The following is a 19,456-nucleotide window of genomic DNA, read 5'->3' as shown; positions in this document are numbered from 1 at the left end:
TTCCAGGCACAGAATCTTTTCCATTTGTCAGCATAAGATTTTCTAGTACTAGGTCTTCTCGCCTCCAAGATGATATCCATCACAGGTTTGCTGAGGGATGATAAGGGTGAATTTAAGAGATTAGCCAGGCTGCAAGGTTCAATGTTGGAAGCTTAGGGTGCAGAATTTGGTTCTCCTGCTGAGATAGCAAGGAAGGGCAGGTGCCATGGAGATATTTGTGACACACTGCACAGGAGTGGATACCAGTGCTGGCGTGGCCAGTCTGGAGCAATCAAAATCATTCTTGGTTTGTCCTGTTTGACTTTTAGCAGAACTTTGGAGATCAGAGGCAGAGTGGGAAAGGCGTAGACTGATAGGTTTTTCCAGCTGAAGGACAGAGCATCCACTTTCCAGGCTTGTTTGTGGGGAGTCCTTGTGCAGAACATGTCCAACTGGTAGTTCTGGGGGGAGGCAAATAGATCTATGTCTGGGCTCCCCCATCTGCTTGTCAACATGTTGAAAATCCATGGTTCCAGTTTCCACTCGTGTGTGTCCATGAGATTTCTGCTTAGTCCGTCTGCCAGTGTATTCAATTTTCCTGGCAGGAATTGAGCTTGTAGGTGCACTTGGTAGTGCAAGGCTGTGTTCCACAATGCCATGGCTAGTCTGTAGAGGGGATAAGAATATGTACCCCCCTGCTTGTTTTATGTACCACATAACCGTGGTGTTGTCCGTCTTTACCATTAGTTGTCCTGGAAAAATGTAGTCCTTGAAGGCTGTCAGAGCATTCTGTACAGCTAACATTTCTTTGTGATTGATATGTAGGTGCATTTGAGTTGGTTTCCATTTGCCCTGAATGCACTTTCCTGCCAGGTGAGTCCCCCCCATGCATTATCTGATGCAGCTGTACTTAGGGTTTTGGTGGCAGGGGATAGTGTGAATGGCAGTCCCTTGTTTTGGCGGCAGGCCTCTGCCCACCATAGGAATTCCAGGCGTAGGCAAGTTATGATAGGAATCAATGTTTCCAGGCTGTGACAATGTTGACTCCATAGACTTTTTAAGTATCATTGTAGTTTCCTCATATGCAGTCTTGCATATGGAATTAGAAGAATGCAGGAGGCCATGAACCCCAAGGCTTGCAGTATTTGTCATGCAGATAGCAGGGTTTTTGTGGCCACTTGTTTGAAGTAAGTTACCAAATGAATTTGCTTCTCTGGTGTGAGGAAAGCCATCAGGGTAGTTGTATTCAAGCTTGCACCCAGGAATGTAATCTGTTGAGAGGGTACCAGTTGTGATTTATTTTCGTTTATGGTGTGCCCCAGACAAGATAGAACCCTTTTTACAAACCCCAGATGATTTAAAAGTATGGCCTGGTTTTCTGCCTGAATTAAACAATCATCCAGGTATGAATATTTCTTTGCCTGCAAAAAGCAATCCTGGGCACAGTAGACAAGCCAAAGGGTAGTGCAGAGAACTGATAATGCAAGTAGCCCACTTTGAAGCATAGGTATCTTCTGCAAGATTCCCTGATTGGGATGTGCAGGTATGCTTCTTTTAAATCTAGATTTGCCAACCAGACATCTTTGCCTAGCATACGAAGTAACTAGTGAAGAGTCAGCATCTTGAATTTTGGAATGTCCAGAAAGGTGTTTAGAGTAGACAGGTCCAGAATGGGACGCCATGATTTGTCTTTTCTGGGTACCAGGAAAAGCCTGGAGAAGAAACCTTGTCCCTTTTCCTCTTCTGGTACTGGTTGAATAGCCCCCATGTTTAAGAGGAATAGTCCTTGTTTTTGAGCCTCTCCCCACTGCTTTGGGGCCAGGTCTGACCACCCGCTTGGTGTTGGCAACGTGTGGAAATGAAATCTGTATCCCTGGGACACTATATTTAAAACCCATTTGTCCTGGGTTATGAGTTCCCAGTTATTTGCATGAAGAGCCATCTTTCCCCCCAAAGGGGTGGCTAAAAGGTAAGTGCTTGGTAATTTTAAAAGGAAGTCATTGAGACAGTTTACCATAGCGAGGTGTCTTGTTATTTCCAGATTTGGAAGTGGAGGCCCCCCATTGCTTAGTTCTGAGAGTCCCCTGGGACTGAAACCTGGTGCTTTTGGTGTGTCTGGGTTTGGCTTGAGAAGATCCGGAAGGAGCTGGAAAAGACCAATTCTTAGTAGGCCAGTGCCGACTAAATCTTGAAGGTGGCACTTGTAAGATATCTTTAACAGTTTGCATAGATTTAGCTTTATCTTCCATCTTTTTTAGAACTTCTTCAGCCTTATTGCCAAACAGATGGTCCTGACTCAAAGGAGCATCCAACAATTTCGCTTTAACATGATCAGGCAAAGATTGCTCCTTAAGCCAAGCATGCCTTCTAAGCACAGACCCAGTAACAGCAGCCCTGCAAGAGGCCTTTAATGAATCAAAACCACATTGCAAAGTATGTTTTCCAACTTGTTCATTAGAATGCAATAAATCCTGTAAATCTTTATTTTCCACACAGTCAGGAATCAACATCATTTTCTGTGTAAGCAGTCCAATTACATGCTGTTGATATTTTAACATATGAAATTGGCAGTTTAAAGCCCTGATTACCAAGGTTACAGAAGTATAAACCTTCTTATCCCATCTATCCAGTGCCCTGAAGTCTCTATCAGAAGGGGTAGGATTTTTAGCAGTAGAGGCTTTAATGCCCTTGGGCCCCTGAGAAATGCTTTCTGGATCTGCAACAGGATTTTTGAAAAGAAACTTGTTGGACTCGGGAACCCTGTAGTATCTGTCAGGTTTACTAGGAGCTGGAGGCAGGGAATCAGGGGCCATACTGGATTCCGAAAACACATCATCAACAATGTCTAGTACAGGAGATATAGCCAAAGGCCCATGCTGAGGTAGAAGAAGGAAATTCCTAAGCCTCTTTTTTGAATCAGAAAATTCCTGACTTTCCCAGTGGAAATGCTCTCTTAAGGTACGTAAAGTTTTCCAAAAAGAAAAATCCTTAGGAGGGGAAGCAGAGGGAATGGACTCCTCTGCATCAGAATCCTTATAAGTGGGTATGGACAAATCCAGGTCATTAGAAGAGTCAGAAGAAACAGAAACCTGATCGGAAGATTCATAATCAAGTTCAGCCCCAGGCCTCTTGGGGGGGGGGGGTTGACTACCCCGATTAGAGTAATTAGATCTTCAGCCATTTTGATCATTTGTTTTTTAGGCATAGGGGCCTGAACATGTGGCCTGGGCATCAGTTTTTTAGACAAAGATCGAGATTTAGACCTTAGTAATGAAGGTGGAGTCAGCTTAATATGCAAGTCTGTAGGCTTGAATACACCCTCAGAAGCCGGTGCCTGCACAGCCGCTCCGGACCCATCCAAGGTAGAGACATCCACGGGTTCCATAGGTGAAGCATCTCACGGCATACCGGACTCTGAATGGGTCTCAGTAGAGGCCTGCAAATCAGAATTATCAGGTATCAGGGGCTGCAAAAGCACCTCACTGAGTACCAGCGAACTGGCGACTGGCTTAGGAGAAGCATCATCGGCAGTTTTGGACCTCGATGGCCTGTCTCTGTCTTTATCTTTGCATTTTTTCGGAATCCCTGTAGTCGGATGGCTAACCAACGACATTTCTGGATAATTAAACCGAGAACCAAAATACTTAGAGGCAAAAATGTACCGACGACAGATAGTGCGCTGATTAAATAAGGCACAAAAGCTGACAGCAAGGTACGTCATGCTCAGGGCCTAGGCAAGGAATACAGTACGAATGAAAATCTTTGTGAGGTATTTGCTTTCCACAAGTAATGCAATTATTAACTTTTACTGACATCGGTAATCCGGGGTACTTAGCTTTAAGTTGAAGACTTTGGTTCTGAAACTCGAAAACGAAAATTTCTGGAGTCGTCCGACCGGCACTTGTGAACTGCTTCTGCTATGGGCACCGCACGGCAAGAAAGACTGATGTAATGGCATCAGATGCATGTTTTATACCCCTGACGACCTGATGTCATGGAAGAAGGGACAGCAACCGATGCAGGACCCAAGACTTTGTTAATCAGGCTGACTGAGGGCAACCTGCCAGCAGATTACTCAAATGTAATGACTGCAACAGTGAAACATGAAGAACATCCCTAATTCTGTCTGTGAGGTAATCACCCTAACCATTATGCCAACCTCCAACTCCTTTTGTATGAGGCAAACTGTACAGAACAAACATACATTAAATTCAATGGATACTAGGGGAGGATGAAAGCAGGCAATCAAACAATGCTATATTCATGTAATTGGCACCATCATACTGTCAGTGCAGTACATGTTCAAGAAAATGAGAGGAGAACAAAATGGAAGGCGCTGCTAAAGTTAAGGCATAAAGTAGAAATGCCTGGAGAAAAGGAGACTAGTAAATGGTAAAGGAAAAGAGAAACTGTGTTAACATAATGATTGTGGGACATTCTGAATAAACTGGCCAATATATACTGATATGTTAAGGAAAATGAATAGGCTATCCAAACTGTTACTCCAGGCCAACAGCCAGCTCTGTTGGCATACAGCAATAAATAAGGCCCTAACTACAGCCCAGGTAACCCAAATTCAACTAGTGGTTTAGGAGCCTGCTGAAGCTGTCGTGGGGAAGGAGACACATGAAGGGTCTTAGCCTACTCTCCCCTCTGTTTGGGATGGAGAAGAGGACATGTGTTTGGGCACACTGTCTGCTGTAGGATCCCTTAGATCAGAGGTAATATGGGCATGATTGTTTCATGGGGGGTGGGGGTTGGTAGTAAATCATGTGACACTTGCAGGTGTGAACATGCATTAACAATGACTGTTACTTGCAAACTGTTTGGATGCTGATGAATATGCACATTTGGATGACAGATCTTAAGAGTAAAACTTTGATTTCTCTGGTAGGATGATAGTTAAACCCCACAGCTCATAGAGAAAAAAGTGGGATGATGGGATAGGGTGACCTGAGGCTCAACAGGGGAATAAAGCAAAAAGAGTGCCAAAAAAAAAAAAACAGTTACACCACAACTGCAAATAAATTAAGACAGAAAATCTAATTTTAAAACTTTTTCTAATCTCACTTTCCAACTAATAAATGTAAAGGAATGTAGAAATTTGTCAAAATGTCTAGAGTGATTGTTATTGCTTTTAGATCTGGGGATCTGGAAACAGCGACTACTCTGCATACTTGACTGCCTAATATAAGACATTATTTTGGATGATACAATGCCGTTACAGTGTACACTGCTGCCTCAGAATGCTAGGTCTCCCTGATCAGATCTTGGGTTGGGTCCCCTCTTTGCAGCATTCACATGTCCTCCCTTTATCCTCCTGAGTTTTTACTGACTGTTATAATTTCCTCCCACAACTTAAAAGGTATGCTTCAAGTAAACTGTCAGCCCTCCAAACTGTCACTAGGTTATGTGTGTGCCATGACAGAGTGTGAATGTATGTTTGTGTAGTCAGATAGGCAGGCATTCTGTATGGTACTAGTTTCTGTGTCTTGTGCCCACAGTCAGCTGGATATGCTGTGGCTCCACCACATTCCCTAATTAAATAAAACATATACTAGAGAATGAGTGATTGAATTATACTTTTCAAATAGTACTTAGTACTGACAATTATTAAAAACTTTATGAAATCACATAACACCCTAAAATATTAAACTGGCTGTAATAAAGCCAAAGTGAAACCTGGCTTAAAGTGTTCGAATCCGTTGTATAATTACATTACAATATGTTTACTGACAGTCTACTATGGCTGTGAGTAGGACTGCATTAGTAAGACAGGACTCCATTGCATGTGCATCAATTGGCCCAGACAGTATCCCAGGATGCCTTCTAAAAAGCATCAAATATGACCTATCAGGGCCTCTGGAATTACTATTTAACTGTAGCCCCCAAACAGGCTTTGTGCCTCATGAATGGAGAAAGGCAACAGTTATCCCTATGTGCAAAGGTGGACCATCTACAGACCCTGGAAGCTACAGACCATAAGACTCACTAGTCTTATATGTAAAACCATGGAAAGAATTATCATGGAAATGATCAATAGTAATATAGTAAAACTCCAGACACTGGACCCAACCCACTTTGGTTTTGTGTAATGCCATGGAAAGAATTATCATGGAGATGATCAATAGGGATATAGTAAACCTCCAGACACTGGACCCAACCCAGTTTGGTTTCATCAAGAGCAGATCATGCCTACTCAACCTGGTAGACACAATACCCCACTCATGCATCATTGACAAACTCAAGAGGTTAGGTACAAACCTGTATGTCACCCAGTGGATAGCCAACTGGCTCACAGGACCCAGGAAGTTAGAACTGGGGAGTCCACCTCTACAAAGAGGCCAGTCACAAATGGAATTCCTCAGGGATCAGTCCTTGGACTGCTCCTTTTTGGCATTTGCATCTCAGAAGTCAAGGCCAATGTCAGTGGTCTCTGGCTGACTAAATTTGTAAATGATTGCAAATTAGGAGCTGTCATTAAATCTCACACTGACACAAATGTTCTCATATTGACAACACACCCCTTAGAGTTGACCCAGTAGTCAGAAACATAGGGACACACATAGATAGTAATCTAGCCTTTGATCATCACGTGTCTACAGACATGAAGAAATCATTCTCTGTTGTGCAACATATAAACAAAGGTATGGCATCTAAGTCCAAGGAAGTCATTGTTACACTGTATTTGGCATTCATCAGACCTGTCATTGAGTACAATGCCCCCTTTGGTATGTACCTAACCAGGCATATCCAACAACTGGAACATCCACAGAGGTTCTTAACTAAAATAATACAGTGTGTAAGTAATATATCCTATGAAGACTGACTCAAGGCTCTATCCCTGTATTCTGTCTCCTGCAGGCTTTTGAGGGGAGATCTATGCCTGGCATACAGGGCATTGTCAGACCCCACTCTGATGGACCACCTACACATCTACAAAACAAACAGCAATAGGGTTACCTATTCTAAAGACTTAAAACATGCCTGTGATATAAACAGGACCTACTGGAGAGATAGGTATGTATCCCAGAGACTACTCCGTGTATGGAACAGGCTCCCTGTCCATGTGAAGCAGAGTTCTTCCCTAACCTAATTTAAATGCAACTTGGACAATTGGATGACAAACCAGAAATTCATCCCTGGTTTGGCACCTATGTCTCTAATGGACAGAGGTAACCTGTAAATGGTTCATCCCCCAGGCCCATGCTTACACTTATCAAGGGTATCCGAACTTGTCAGAGATTTGGAATGCATGGGTAGGCTTAAAAAGGCACTTGCAGTCATTAGCCTAGTAAAGACCTATGAACCTATGTCTTATCTGAAACTTTTGTAAGCTTTCAGTTATACTATTTTTTACAATACACAGCTTTAGCCAGGTGAAAAAAACATTGTCTTGTCCAATATTTATAGAAATGAAATTACATCTACTGTACATAGTTGTTAACCCCATAAAATACAGAGGAACTATTATCTGTCAGAATTTAGAAGAACGGCAGACATTTGTAACATGCTTCTCACATATGTTATATTTGTGTTCAAGAGTCTATTTTAGTATGCGCTAATATGTACTGTATGTACCCGGTGATTTTTATACATAAAATAGTAGGTATCATTTTTAAGTTTCAATGCTCTGTTTTTTTTTTGTTTTGTTTTATATAAAAGGTTATATTGACACTCAATCTATAGGTTCACTTTTAAATCCAGATATTTTGTATTTACCTAACATGGATCATACCTGGGGAGCAGAAATAGTGATTTAGCATACATATGCAGGTAGTAATAGAAAATTGCAAAATAGTACTATTCTCTCCCTGCTCCTCTCCTTTTATCACCAGCAGAGAAAGTGTTTCACTATCATTTTTTCACTTTCTGTATCTTCTACTTATGTGTTGTCATCATCACCTCCACAGTCTATACGTATCTGGCAGGAAACAGTCATTTCTGTACATTTCAAACCTCTGCTATGAAGAAGTCCATCCTTGTATTATTTGTTACAGCCCCTTGTCCAAGGCAGATCTTTGCATAAGGATCTCAGCATCTTTCCCTGAAGTGGCTTTTCCAGGATCCCTTCAGCAGTACTGTACTGTTGTTGTTGACTTACAGTGCTTCAGTCACTGGTTGCATTCCATACTGGGGTGCCTTCTGCGCACAGTTTGCAAGTTATTTTTGTCTGCTTTTGGTTTTCTCCCTTACCTCAGAGACATGCAGATGGGTCCATCGGTGATGCACAACATTGCTCTTAGGTGTGTGTGTGTGTGTGTGTGTGTGTGTGTGTGTGTGTGTGTGTGTGTGCATGCGTGTGTGTGTGTGTGTGTGTGTGTGTGTGTGTGTGTGTGTGTGTGTGTGTGTGTGTGTGTGCATGTGTGTGCATGCGTGTGTGTGTGTGTGTGTGTGTGTGTGTGTGTGTGTGTGTGTGTGTGTGTGTGTGTGTGTGTGTGTGTGTGTGTGTGTGTGTGTGTGTGTGTGTGTGTGTGTGCGTGTGTGTGTGTGTGTGTGTGTGTGTATACATGTGTATATATATATATATATATATATATATATATATATATATATATATATATTTATCAGCATATATGTTTATATCTAGATCAAGATATTTATATCTATATATAAGTGCATATATGTGGATCTATTACTTTAAGTCAAACAGCTGCAATATCGATGTTCTAGATGTCGACATATTAATCCTCACAGCAAAACATCAGCACTCTTCTGTGCATGCTCTGAGAATAAACCTCTGAACAGGAAAATAACAGACATTGTTTTCACTGGAAGAAGACCCCCTGCCCCCCCCCCCACACACACACACACACACACACACACACACACACACACACACACACACACACACACACACACATCCCCTGCAAATTAAGTGTACTAACTCTGCCATTGCACAAACTCCAGGATAAGGGCATAGTCCCTTACAATTGCAGCTTGTCAGTCTCAAGCACCTGTCAACCATTTGTTCTGTCAGCCAAAGTGTGTTGACAAAACAGATGTTAACATTTGAGCATTTTGCTCAAATACAGCATTCCCATATACCACTCTATGTGATATATTGGTTAAATGTTGCTTTAGTTGACATCTTTCCTCACAGTTTTGTTTGGTCAACAGGAAAGCTTGTTGACATTATTGTGAAAGCTGCATTATACTGAAGTTGGGAAATATGCCCTTTTCCTGGTATTGTGCACTCTCAGAGTTGGCATAATTAAGTATCAGGGGATGAAGGGTACAACCACACCCCATATGGGAGAGTCAAAGGATTGCCTTAGTTTGTTTGCTAGTAGACGTTGTTTGAAAGAGAAACATTAAGAATTGCTAGAAAATTAGTTAGAGATGCTTGGAGAAAGTTTGTACTTGGCAATGAGACAGAAAAAATAAAATAATTCTAGACATGAAGTGTTAGTGAGTTCGAGAGACACACACTGAAAAATGGTGCACTTAAGGCTGACCTAAGGAAAAGTCATAATTTAAAAACTTGTCCAAATCTCAGTGTTGAACAGTTGAAGAACAGTAGCTGCTAAGCACAGTTGAGAAGACAATTGCTTAAGAGAATACATCAGAGAATAGTAAAGTGCAAACAGAGAGTATGATATTTAATATATTGGCCAGGAATGTTGACTCATGTCATCAGCAAAGCATTGTAAAACAGGAATCCAAAGGGAAAGGTGTGAATGAATCATCCTTGTGGTAAAGATTATCTACATTCATGGAGAGGTTGTATGTAAATTTATGCTTCAAATGCATCTCATAATAGGTAGATTATTTTTCAATGCTTAAAAAAATAATCAAGCTGACAGACTCAAGTATTGTAGGTAGTCCATTGAAGTCTCTATATTTTTTGAGATAGAAGATAAGTAGTATTGCTATACCTGGCAGTGGTCTCCAACACAAATGTTAGAAATTCAGATTTGTGTATTAGTCAGATTTTAAGCATGTGATGACAAGTCCTTTGGATTGCAATGAACAGGATCAAATGATGAAAAACATCAGAACATGAAGCAATTTACAAGACACAACTGTCGTAAATTCTATGAGGATAGTGGTCTTGCAATTTTGAGATACAGGAATATTCCATTGCAGGGACTGAATTTCCCCTTACCTCAACTGCTAATTGGCAGATGTCCAAAAAACAAATTACCTACTTCACCAACATTACTAGTACACTGAAAATTAGTACAAAATTAACACTGTAAAGAAATCAGCAAAGCGATACTGCTACGACAGAAACTCCAGAAGACTACCAGATTGGCAAGTTAGAGGTTAATAGTACAAAAGCTTTGGGGAAGCTTGCAGCCTGAAGCTGAATTAGTTGAAAGTAACTGAAGCAAGGCCATATGCTATCTGCAGAGAAGCAAAAGTAATTGCAGACATTTTATATTTTGTGCAAGGCAAATATATTAAAGTTTCAGGAAAACAGTACCAATAAGTGTTACAGCCATGAAAACAGACACTGTAACAACTGTGAGAATGAAGACTTGCATGAACTTGGCTAGTCCTGCCTCCAAGTAATGTCTTAATGTAGCAAGAAATGTCCCAAAAGGAAGATCAGTGGCTGGATTAAAAAAAAAAAAATACACCTTGGCAACTACTCATCCCCAAGTAGTAACTCCATTCCAGATTCCACAAATAAACTCCTGGAGTCCTCTAGCAGCATATACAAAGCAGGACTCCCATAGCTCTAATCCCACTTCTAAAATTAGAATTGCATTCCACAGGCCACAATACTTTGAAATGATATATATATATTTTTTAAACACACCTACATAGAATTATCACTTGTGACATAGGCAAATTTACATTTATACAAAAGTAATCAAACTGTATTAATACATTAACAAATGTTATACTTCACATATATTGTTATACATCATATAATCTAAGCAACAGTATATACATTATTCAATTCCTGCCCCTTTTTTAAACAAGAAACATCTTTATTAAGCCATCACTTATAACATAAGCAATCATATGTTTATGTAAATAAAAACAAACCACACTGACACAGTCCTAGTTGCAAGCATTTTACATCACCAACCATATTGACACACTCCCATTTGCAAGCATTATACATCAGTTATAATCTACCCAATCATTTTCAGTCAAACATTATATAACTCATTTAAGTCCTGCCTTCTTTTAAACCACATCCCTCCCCTGTATGTACCCTCCCACAATTCCCATTTTTTCCTGTGTAGTTTGCTCCTACACTTTTCTAATGATCTCAATTCGTTGTTTTATCTCTGTTACTATATTCACTACTTCTAATATAGTTGGTTTAGATTTTGAGATTTTGATTTCCATTTTCTAGTAATTGCTTTTTTGCAGCCGCCTTAATTACACACAGCAAGGCTTTACCATGTTTTGGCAATTCCGATTCTGTATCATAGATCAGAAAAATGATCTCCCTTGTCACATCAATCTGCCCACCCATCATCTCCAACAATGCATCCCGCAGGGAATCCTTAAAGTCTGCCAAATCACCACACTCCCAGAAAGTATGTACCTCTTTTTTCCCTGTCACACCTCCATTTGCTGTCTACCTAAGGAAAATTTATCTGGAGTCTACTTGGGGTATAAAAATATCTATTTAAGCATTTCCAGGCAAAGATCCCCAATCTTATAGATTTTGCTGCATATTTGGGAGACATACACATATCCTCCCATTGTTTCTTTGTGACTTGCTTACCCAATCTCACTTCCCAATCCTTTCTAACCTCCTCTGATTGATTTTTATAGTTATCATGCAATGTTTTATATGTTCTACTGATTATTCCTTTTTTAATGGCAGCTTCTGGAGTCTACTAAAAACTCCACCAGTGCTGGTCTTTCATTAAGGACCCCCTATTTCTTTCTCTTTGCCTGTACTCTGATATCTATGCTTGGCATTGAATGCCAATGTAAAACTTTAGGGTAGCAGTGTAACCCCTTAGAATCAATGGGTTGTTGTGGCATAAACACAGCTCCATGTATATGCCAGCACTCTTAATGTAGGCATTAAAAGGTGGCAAGCCCCAGAAAATGCAGTACATGTTCCAGCATGTTTATTTATTATTTATTTTATTTAAGATTTGTTTGCTGGGAAAGTCTGACATGGAATGAGCCAATTTTCAGAGGACGCCTAAAGAGAAACACTCCAAATGCATGTCTTTGTAATGTGGGAGGAAACCGGAGCACTCAGAGAAAACCCACATGAATGCAGGGAGGACATGCAGACTCCGCACAGAAGGCATGCCAGCTGAGAATCAAACCAGAGAACCTCTTACTGTGAGTTGACAATGTTAACAGCTGCACCACTGCACTGTCCAATGTGGGTGGAGCTTTAGTGTGGCAGGTGTTGTTAGGAGACTGCGTGCATGTATGGTGCTATAATTTCTGACCTGTCCTCTTAGTAAAGTGGGAATTTACTCCAAATACAGTATCCTTTGACATGAGTTGTTGCCACACAGCCTCACAGCATGCCATCTTTGTAATATGAGGCAATGTACTGCATGCACAGCAGGGACAGACCTGTCATGCATGCTTTGCTCAGGCTAGCATAGAGGTGACACTATGAAGTCAGGTGTGTTCGGGAACTTTCACATGCTGTGCTGAATGATTGTCTGTCTTTGCCCTATGTCTGGAATGTATTTACACAGACTGCTTGAGAGTCCCATAACCTGCTTTTGGCATAGTTTAAACCATTGATCCTTGCAGAACATCCTATTCCTAGTATGACATCACACCAGTGAGCAGAGTTGGTTTTCCCCCCTTGGTTTACACTTCAAGATGGTGGAAGCCCTTTAATACTCAACTCAGAAGATTTTGGAATCTGGCCCTAAATTTGCAGATTAAATAATTCTGTTGAATCATCTAGATGAGGAAGACAACTGAAGAAAACAAACAGGTATATTAACAGACAGATAATAAAAACTATTAGTAGGCACTGAAAAGCTGCTTTGAATAGAATATCTTTTTGAAAATGTACAGTCTTGTCATTTTGATTCAAAAGGCCATCACATGCTTAGTATAAAGTTAGGCTTAATTTTGAGTGATCAGTGTAACATAGTACATGCTTTCACAAAGAATGTATATAAACTAGACATACATAGATTTTCTGACTAAAAAAATGAATGTCATAAATAGGGTATATATCGGCAGTTGCTAATGGACTAGCTAGAGTTATCTGTATGTCATGCGGTGAACATTTCTTCTTCATAGGTAACCCTGATTAAATATGTCCTGGAAGGCATTTGTGTCCATAGTTCCCATCATCTAGACACAACAGGGATAAAGTTCCCCACCAGAAGGAGCACAGTATGTTTGCCTCCTCTATACAGCATACCTGTATGTAGTTTAAATGTTTTACTTTTTTGTCTTTACTGTTTGCAGTATAATGTCTTTTGCCTTCACAATTTTGAAGTAATTTATGTTTTGATCAAAACATTTTCATTAACTTAATGCTTCAGAAAGATGAAGTAAAGTTTAGAAAAATACTGTTAAAGACATTGTCCTCAGTGTTGGTAGTCTGTAACTAGTGTTCAACCATGAATGGTAACCTTCTAAGTAAAAGTATTTTGAAAATCTAAACTTAGACAGATAACGAAATACAAATTAGTGTTTGTTGTGAACCAAAATGCATATTCAGCATACTTCTCACCTCTCAGAAATTCTAAATAACTCATGTATGCCTTCATCCTAAAATGAAAGTGCAGTCAGGCATCCGGTAATGTATTAAGCATTGCACAAGATATATATGTGCACATAAAAGGCACTTTGTCAGCTGGATTCAGTAGCTGTTATGATATTCCCTGATATTGCTGTGGATGAAAATAATAAAGTTTTACACTCTAGATTTAGATGTTTCATCATAGAATATCTTACTCTATCACCACCAGCAGATCCACGGTAAAACACAGTCAAAGCATACGCTGACAGAATTCACTAGAGGAGGAACAATTCCACTTTCTCAAAGATTTACTCAGAGATAATTATGTTAGTAAAAGGGCAAATCCACCTGCTGTGTGTGAGAGAGGGGCTGATTTAAATTTAGCACTCTGCTCACACATTTGTTGTTTGATTGTATGCGGACTCAGACATCAAAATAGTCACTCAGATTTCATGGAAAGTTCAGTTAAAGAAAGCACTTTGCTTCATTTTGTGCCTCACAAAGACCTCATGATTACAAAAGCCTTTAGGTAAAATAGAAGAAGGAAGGGCTAGGCAAAGAAACAAGAGAGAGAAAAGGCGCCCCAGTCAGGCAATTTAAGCAAATGTACTGAGGTGTGGCAGTAACCTGTGATAAATTGTATGCTGCCATTATTACTACTTAAACATAAATGCTCCACCTGATCCAGATAATGGGCTATCTCTGCTTGCAGATAGTACATTACAAGAAAGGCTAAACTGTTTGCTGCATTTATATAATAAACTGCTATGCTTTTCTGTTCTGCCACAGATTGATCAATATCAGTTAATCTGATTTTCTTTATGTTTAGAACAATCTGTTTCCATTTCTTCCTGTTGTCAACACTACCTATGCAGAATACACAGATAAAAACACTTTTCCTGCTTTTAACCACATATTTTTAGATTAATACTGCATTCAGCTTGCTGAATCCCAGTAAGATCTCATTTTATTGAACCATGTTCGAGGCTGTGCCCTCTAGCAGCAGTTGTAACCTGCAGTATATTACTGCTCAGTCTATAAAATATTGTATTTTTGCTATATTTCCATCTCAACTTGTATCACTTTATCCTGTTCTGTAATATTGCATTAATTTAAGTAACTTATGTATGAGAATGTTTTTTATATAAACTGTTCTAAATGGTTTAGCGTATAATACATTACATAAATTCTGCAGCTGTTACTGGCTTTATGTATTTATTTGTGAGAAAGCCTTGGGCCAGTTAAGTATTATTTCATTTTCAAAGGCTGACAAAATAATCTGATAAAGATTCCAAAATGGTTTCCTTATAATGTTGATAAGAAAATGAAATGATGACTCAGTTGTAATTTTTTTCTAATAGGAAAACTGCATAATATTAGAGTTCCATTCTGCTGAATGCTTTCTACTGAAAACAAAATGACATATTTTGCAAAAAATAGTCTGTTTTTATTTGGTGCATGTGAACCAGACATGAGGAGATAGGGGGTGACTTAGAAGTGCAGAGCTAGTCAAATATAGAATGCATTAAGTCAATGTTTTTTATAAAGTCATATTTTTATGAGGAAATGTTTTCCAAAATCTGTGGGTACTTTGTGACCTTTCTTCAGATTTTCTAATATGAACAGGGGTATTTTATAGAGGTAATTATACAAATGCATTCATGTGTACATAGTTTTTTTTACTTTGGAGAACATCTTAAATCAAACCTCTAAGATCTGGGGGACAGTAAGCACAAGTGAAATAAAAAGGCTGTGACTGGCACATTAAAAACAATATATTGTTGGCATTAGAGTGCATGCATTTATTTACATATTTGATTTAAGATTTGTTGACTGTAGTAATGTACTGAAACAAATACTGAGCACAATATGTAAATGCAGAAGTACAAATTACAAAACCAATCAAGACTTGCAGGTTACATGTTTCATAAAATTTAAACTGCTCTGTACTTAAAACTTTGTAAGAGTGTTGCATATATTTCAAAGTGAAAGAAATGAGTGTATTTTGTAGCTCTTAGAATGTTGCATATAACAGGGGAACACTCATTCCTGTAAGAAGTAGCTTGTTCTGAAAACAGAATTAGAATGCACATTTATTATAACTTACTATAGTTCCAGTTCACTAATGAAGCGGCCTAGTTGGGATTGTTTGCAATGTACTGGACACCACCTAATATGTGGTAAGAAACCTTAAATGCCAGCTTTGGATACAACTGTGTGTTCAAGAATTAATTTTGTTGGACAGTTAATATGTTTTATTTCTGATTACTTGTTTGGAAGAAATGTTCACAATGTATGTTGTACCAAAAAAGTCCATGTGTGTTTGGGTATCAGGATTATGGGACCTTGGTGAGCAATTGTGCTATGTGATTTAGGGACTATAACCTCAGTAAGTGAGTTTCTCAGAACAGCATAACATATAAATTGAGATTGTAAAGTTAGGGAATATAATGCATTACCCTTAACTTATAGCTGTTTTATTATGCTGTGCATTATTTTTAAATGATGCATGTGGTGTTATTGTCTGTGTCTCTATTGCAAGTACAAATGAAGGCTTCTGCCTTCCTGTTTTGGAGTGCTGATGAAGACATGACAAAATATGCCTCTACCCACACAACAACCTTCTTCAGCTTATGTACAGGTACAGTTTCTTTTCTGTCACTGTTTTTTTTTCTGGATACTGATTTTCCCATACTATCGGGAAGATGGTTGAGAACTATGTATGTTATTTTCACTACAGGGACTATGTGCTGTACCATCAAGCACTAGTTAGCCCTGCCTGTGTACTGCAAGGTCATCTTTGTCAGCTTAATTTCAAAGACATAACCAAAAATAAGTACTGGGAAATTTCTTACAATCATGAAATCATTATATAACTGCACAAATGACAGCTGTGAATTGTTCCCTTTTCATTGAAACAGCATTATCATTTATGGGAGTGTCGGCACAGCGACTCAGTGCTTGTTTATGTTCGTAAGTCCAGAAAGGCAGCCAGTGCTATGCTTGAAGTACACTCCAAGCTACTTCTTTGCTGGGTATCAAGATGGAACCGTAGCAATATACATGAGGAAAAAGGGTGAGAGTTTTAACATAGTTGTGACTCAAGATGTATATATGTAGATATTTGCATGGCTTAATGTGTTATATTGAAACTGCTTTCAAATACTTGCTCCATTTTTGTTATAGTATCTTCATTTTGAAGTTGTTGCTTGTAAAACTCTCTGTTGGTTTATTGCTTTTAAAAAATAAACAAATCAAATGCAATGCATATTATCCTGCATGTCAGGAGATGGTCACTTTAAGGAATGAAGGCTAAGCTATGGTAGCTGTACTAGTCTGGATAAGGCTGTGGGTTTAATTTGAAAGGTTGCATTATACTGTTATTTGAAAACTTCATCATACATTTAGTACATGCAAAGTGCATAAGAATAATAGATAAAATGGAGATACTGCTCAGTCCAAACATATAACTGGGTAATAAAGAGAAGCTTTCTGATTACCTCAGTACTCAGCAAAGCTAAGAAAACAGAGTTGTTGTGTAAAAGTATAAGGTTGGTGTCAGCAGGATGGAAGTCCCAGAAATCAGAAGTTAGTCATCACATAAGGATTATTTATCCCAACCATATGGCCTCCATATACACTTATTGGTCCTGTCTCAGATTATATTTGGTGTAATGTTCTGAGGTGCAAATCATAAATCTGCATCGTATCTTTTTACTTATAATATACAGTGATGCACGCCATGTTTTTCACCTTTCAGCCTCATCTATAGAAGGTTTTTTAATAACTTCAGGTGTCCTTCAGTGAAAAACACTTCTTACTGCTAAAACCTCACTCATAGGTTTTTCATCATTTACATTTTTTCATTATTTCTTTGAATCAGACTTTTCACAAATATCCTATGGGTTTTTAAGGTATTTGAGACTTTTTAGTATATTACTAATCTTTGCAATGAGAATGTGTGTAGTGTGTGTGTGTGTGTGTGTGTGTGTGTGTGTGTGTGTGTGTGTGTGTGTGTGTGTGTGTGTGTGTGTGCGTGTGCGTGTGCGTGTGTGTGTGTGTGTGTGTGTGTGTGTGTGTGTGTGTGTGTGTGTGTGTGTGTGTGTGTGTGCATGTGAGTGTGTGGGTCTGTGTGTGTGTGTGTGTATGTCTGTTGTGGGTTAATGACTGCTATAGTGACTTGCGTAAACAGTGTTATCATCATCATCATCCTCATCATCGTAGCTGTAACTGTACAAAAGCACAACAGCCATGAATATATCTCAAATCTCAACTCTGACAAAAATGATCCTGTGGGCAGAGACAGGCAGAGAGAGACAAGACAATTCTTTGCATCTTTTTTTGGTGAATGAAGGAGAATTTATTATGGCAGTGTAATGTTCTTAGCCTGAAAAGATTCAGTACTATGTGACTTTGTATTAGTTGACTTTTAGACAGATTTCAAGACTGTAAAAGTGGAAAAACACAAATTTTAGTATGGCTGCTAAATGTCACACCTTGTCAAGGTTAAGGCAGCAGCCAAAGACTGCACGCTATAAAAGGAACATTAAACAACTGAACTGTCTGCTCAGTTCTTGCTTAGAATTTATGTCCCTGAATGTTTATAGCATATCAGATACAAATGCTTTAAATACTTAACAGGGATCCAACTTGCCTTAAAGATTTTTTTCATCCTTATACTTGTTCAGATTTGATAGTCAGGTCACCTTGAGTTCAGGTTAATGCAATCTTCTTTCCAGCCTTCAGAATGCATGTTACCTGGCGTGTCTGACTTCCCCAGTAAAATGTGAAATTACAGGGGCATTAAGATGGAGCATGGTATCTGTGGATTCCTGTATTGGTGTCTCTGCAGCCATTGATTTTTTCTGTCATTGAATGATTGCCCTTAGAAAGGCCTAGTAGTAAGTGGACATGGACTTCATTAGAATGAAGCTCAGCGTTTTAAAGGAAGTAAAAGAAGCATAAAAATGCATTACCACACAACTAGTTAATACATGTATAAAGACCGGTCTTTTATTCTGTCCTACAAGGCTTGAAGTCGTCCGATATGCTTTAGAAATTAAAACAAAGTAGAACCTCAAAATTACTAGACATTAAGAAACCATAAGTTTTTTTCTGGTCTGCCATTGTCTCTCATAGCTAGGATTGACTGAAGGAGACAGCCGTGCCAAGGGTAGCACTCCTGGCATTTAGTTTCTGAATGTTGGTAATGCCTTTTCACAGCCGTAGCAAGTAAGATATTGCATTTGTAGCAACTGGCTTGCTGCATTTGAAAGAAGGGAAAGGAAATATAATGTTTGCTTTTTTTTTTTTTTTTTTTTTTTTGTCTCCCAACTTTTGAGGAGTGCAGTTGTTCCATGGGTCAGGACTGCCAGAGCAGGGGAATATACCTTTTTTTGGTATTTATTTGCTCCTCAACGTAGAGTTGAGAGGTGCAGGATTAGAGGGTAAAACCAGGTGCTACCTCAGCCAGCAATGGCATGAGCAGCTGTAACTTAAATATCACAGTCAATGTTTGTTCGTCTGGTTTGCTTATCTTACTCACAAGCCTTTTATGAATGGTATATGCAGGTGACTGTCAGAAGACTGAACCTAAACTATAACTGCATTCTATTGATAACTAGTAGTTTGACACTATTTCATTTCTCTTAACTGCAACATTCTTAAAAAAATAAAACACTTGTACTAATCAACCAGATCAAAAATCTTTCCAGTGAACTCCAGCTTTAAACAGTTTGACAGCTTTTTAGTTTAGATGTGGTACTGCAGAAAAGTAGAATTGTTTCTATACCAATCAGATGTAACACTATGTTCATTTATAAT

General features: G+C 39.0%; 1 protein-coding gene across 6 annotated transcripts in view; it reads left to right on the top strand.

The window, feature by feature from the left end:
- The window catches only part of ARHGEF10L (Rho guanine nucleotide exchange factor 10 like), a 3,087,848-nt gene that overhangs the window by 2,662,006 nt on the left and 406,386 nt on the right, over nucleotides 1–19,456 (top strand). For all 6 annotated transcript variants that reach the window (XM_044061816.1, XM_044061815.1, XM_044061819.1 and 3 more), the window contains one exon: nucleotides 16,555–16,709. In XM_044061816.1, the coding sequence (XP_043917751.1) occupies nucleotides 16,555–16,709 (155 nt within the window). The remainder of the gene's footprint in view (nucleotides 1–16,554; nucleotides 16,710–19,456) is intronic.

This window comes from Protopterus annectens, chromosome 2.part0 (genome assembly GCF_019279795.1).
Source record: "Protopterus annectens isolate FY-2018-M chromosome 2.part0, PAN1.0, whole genome shotgun sequence".
In the NCBI taxonomy this organism is placed as follows: Eukaryota; Metazoa; Chordata; order Ceratodontiformes; family Protopteridae; genus Protopterus; species Protopterus annectens.
Note: the sequence above shows the minus strand (reverse complement) of the source record. Positions and strands in the feature narration are given on the sequence as shown.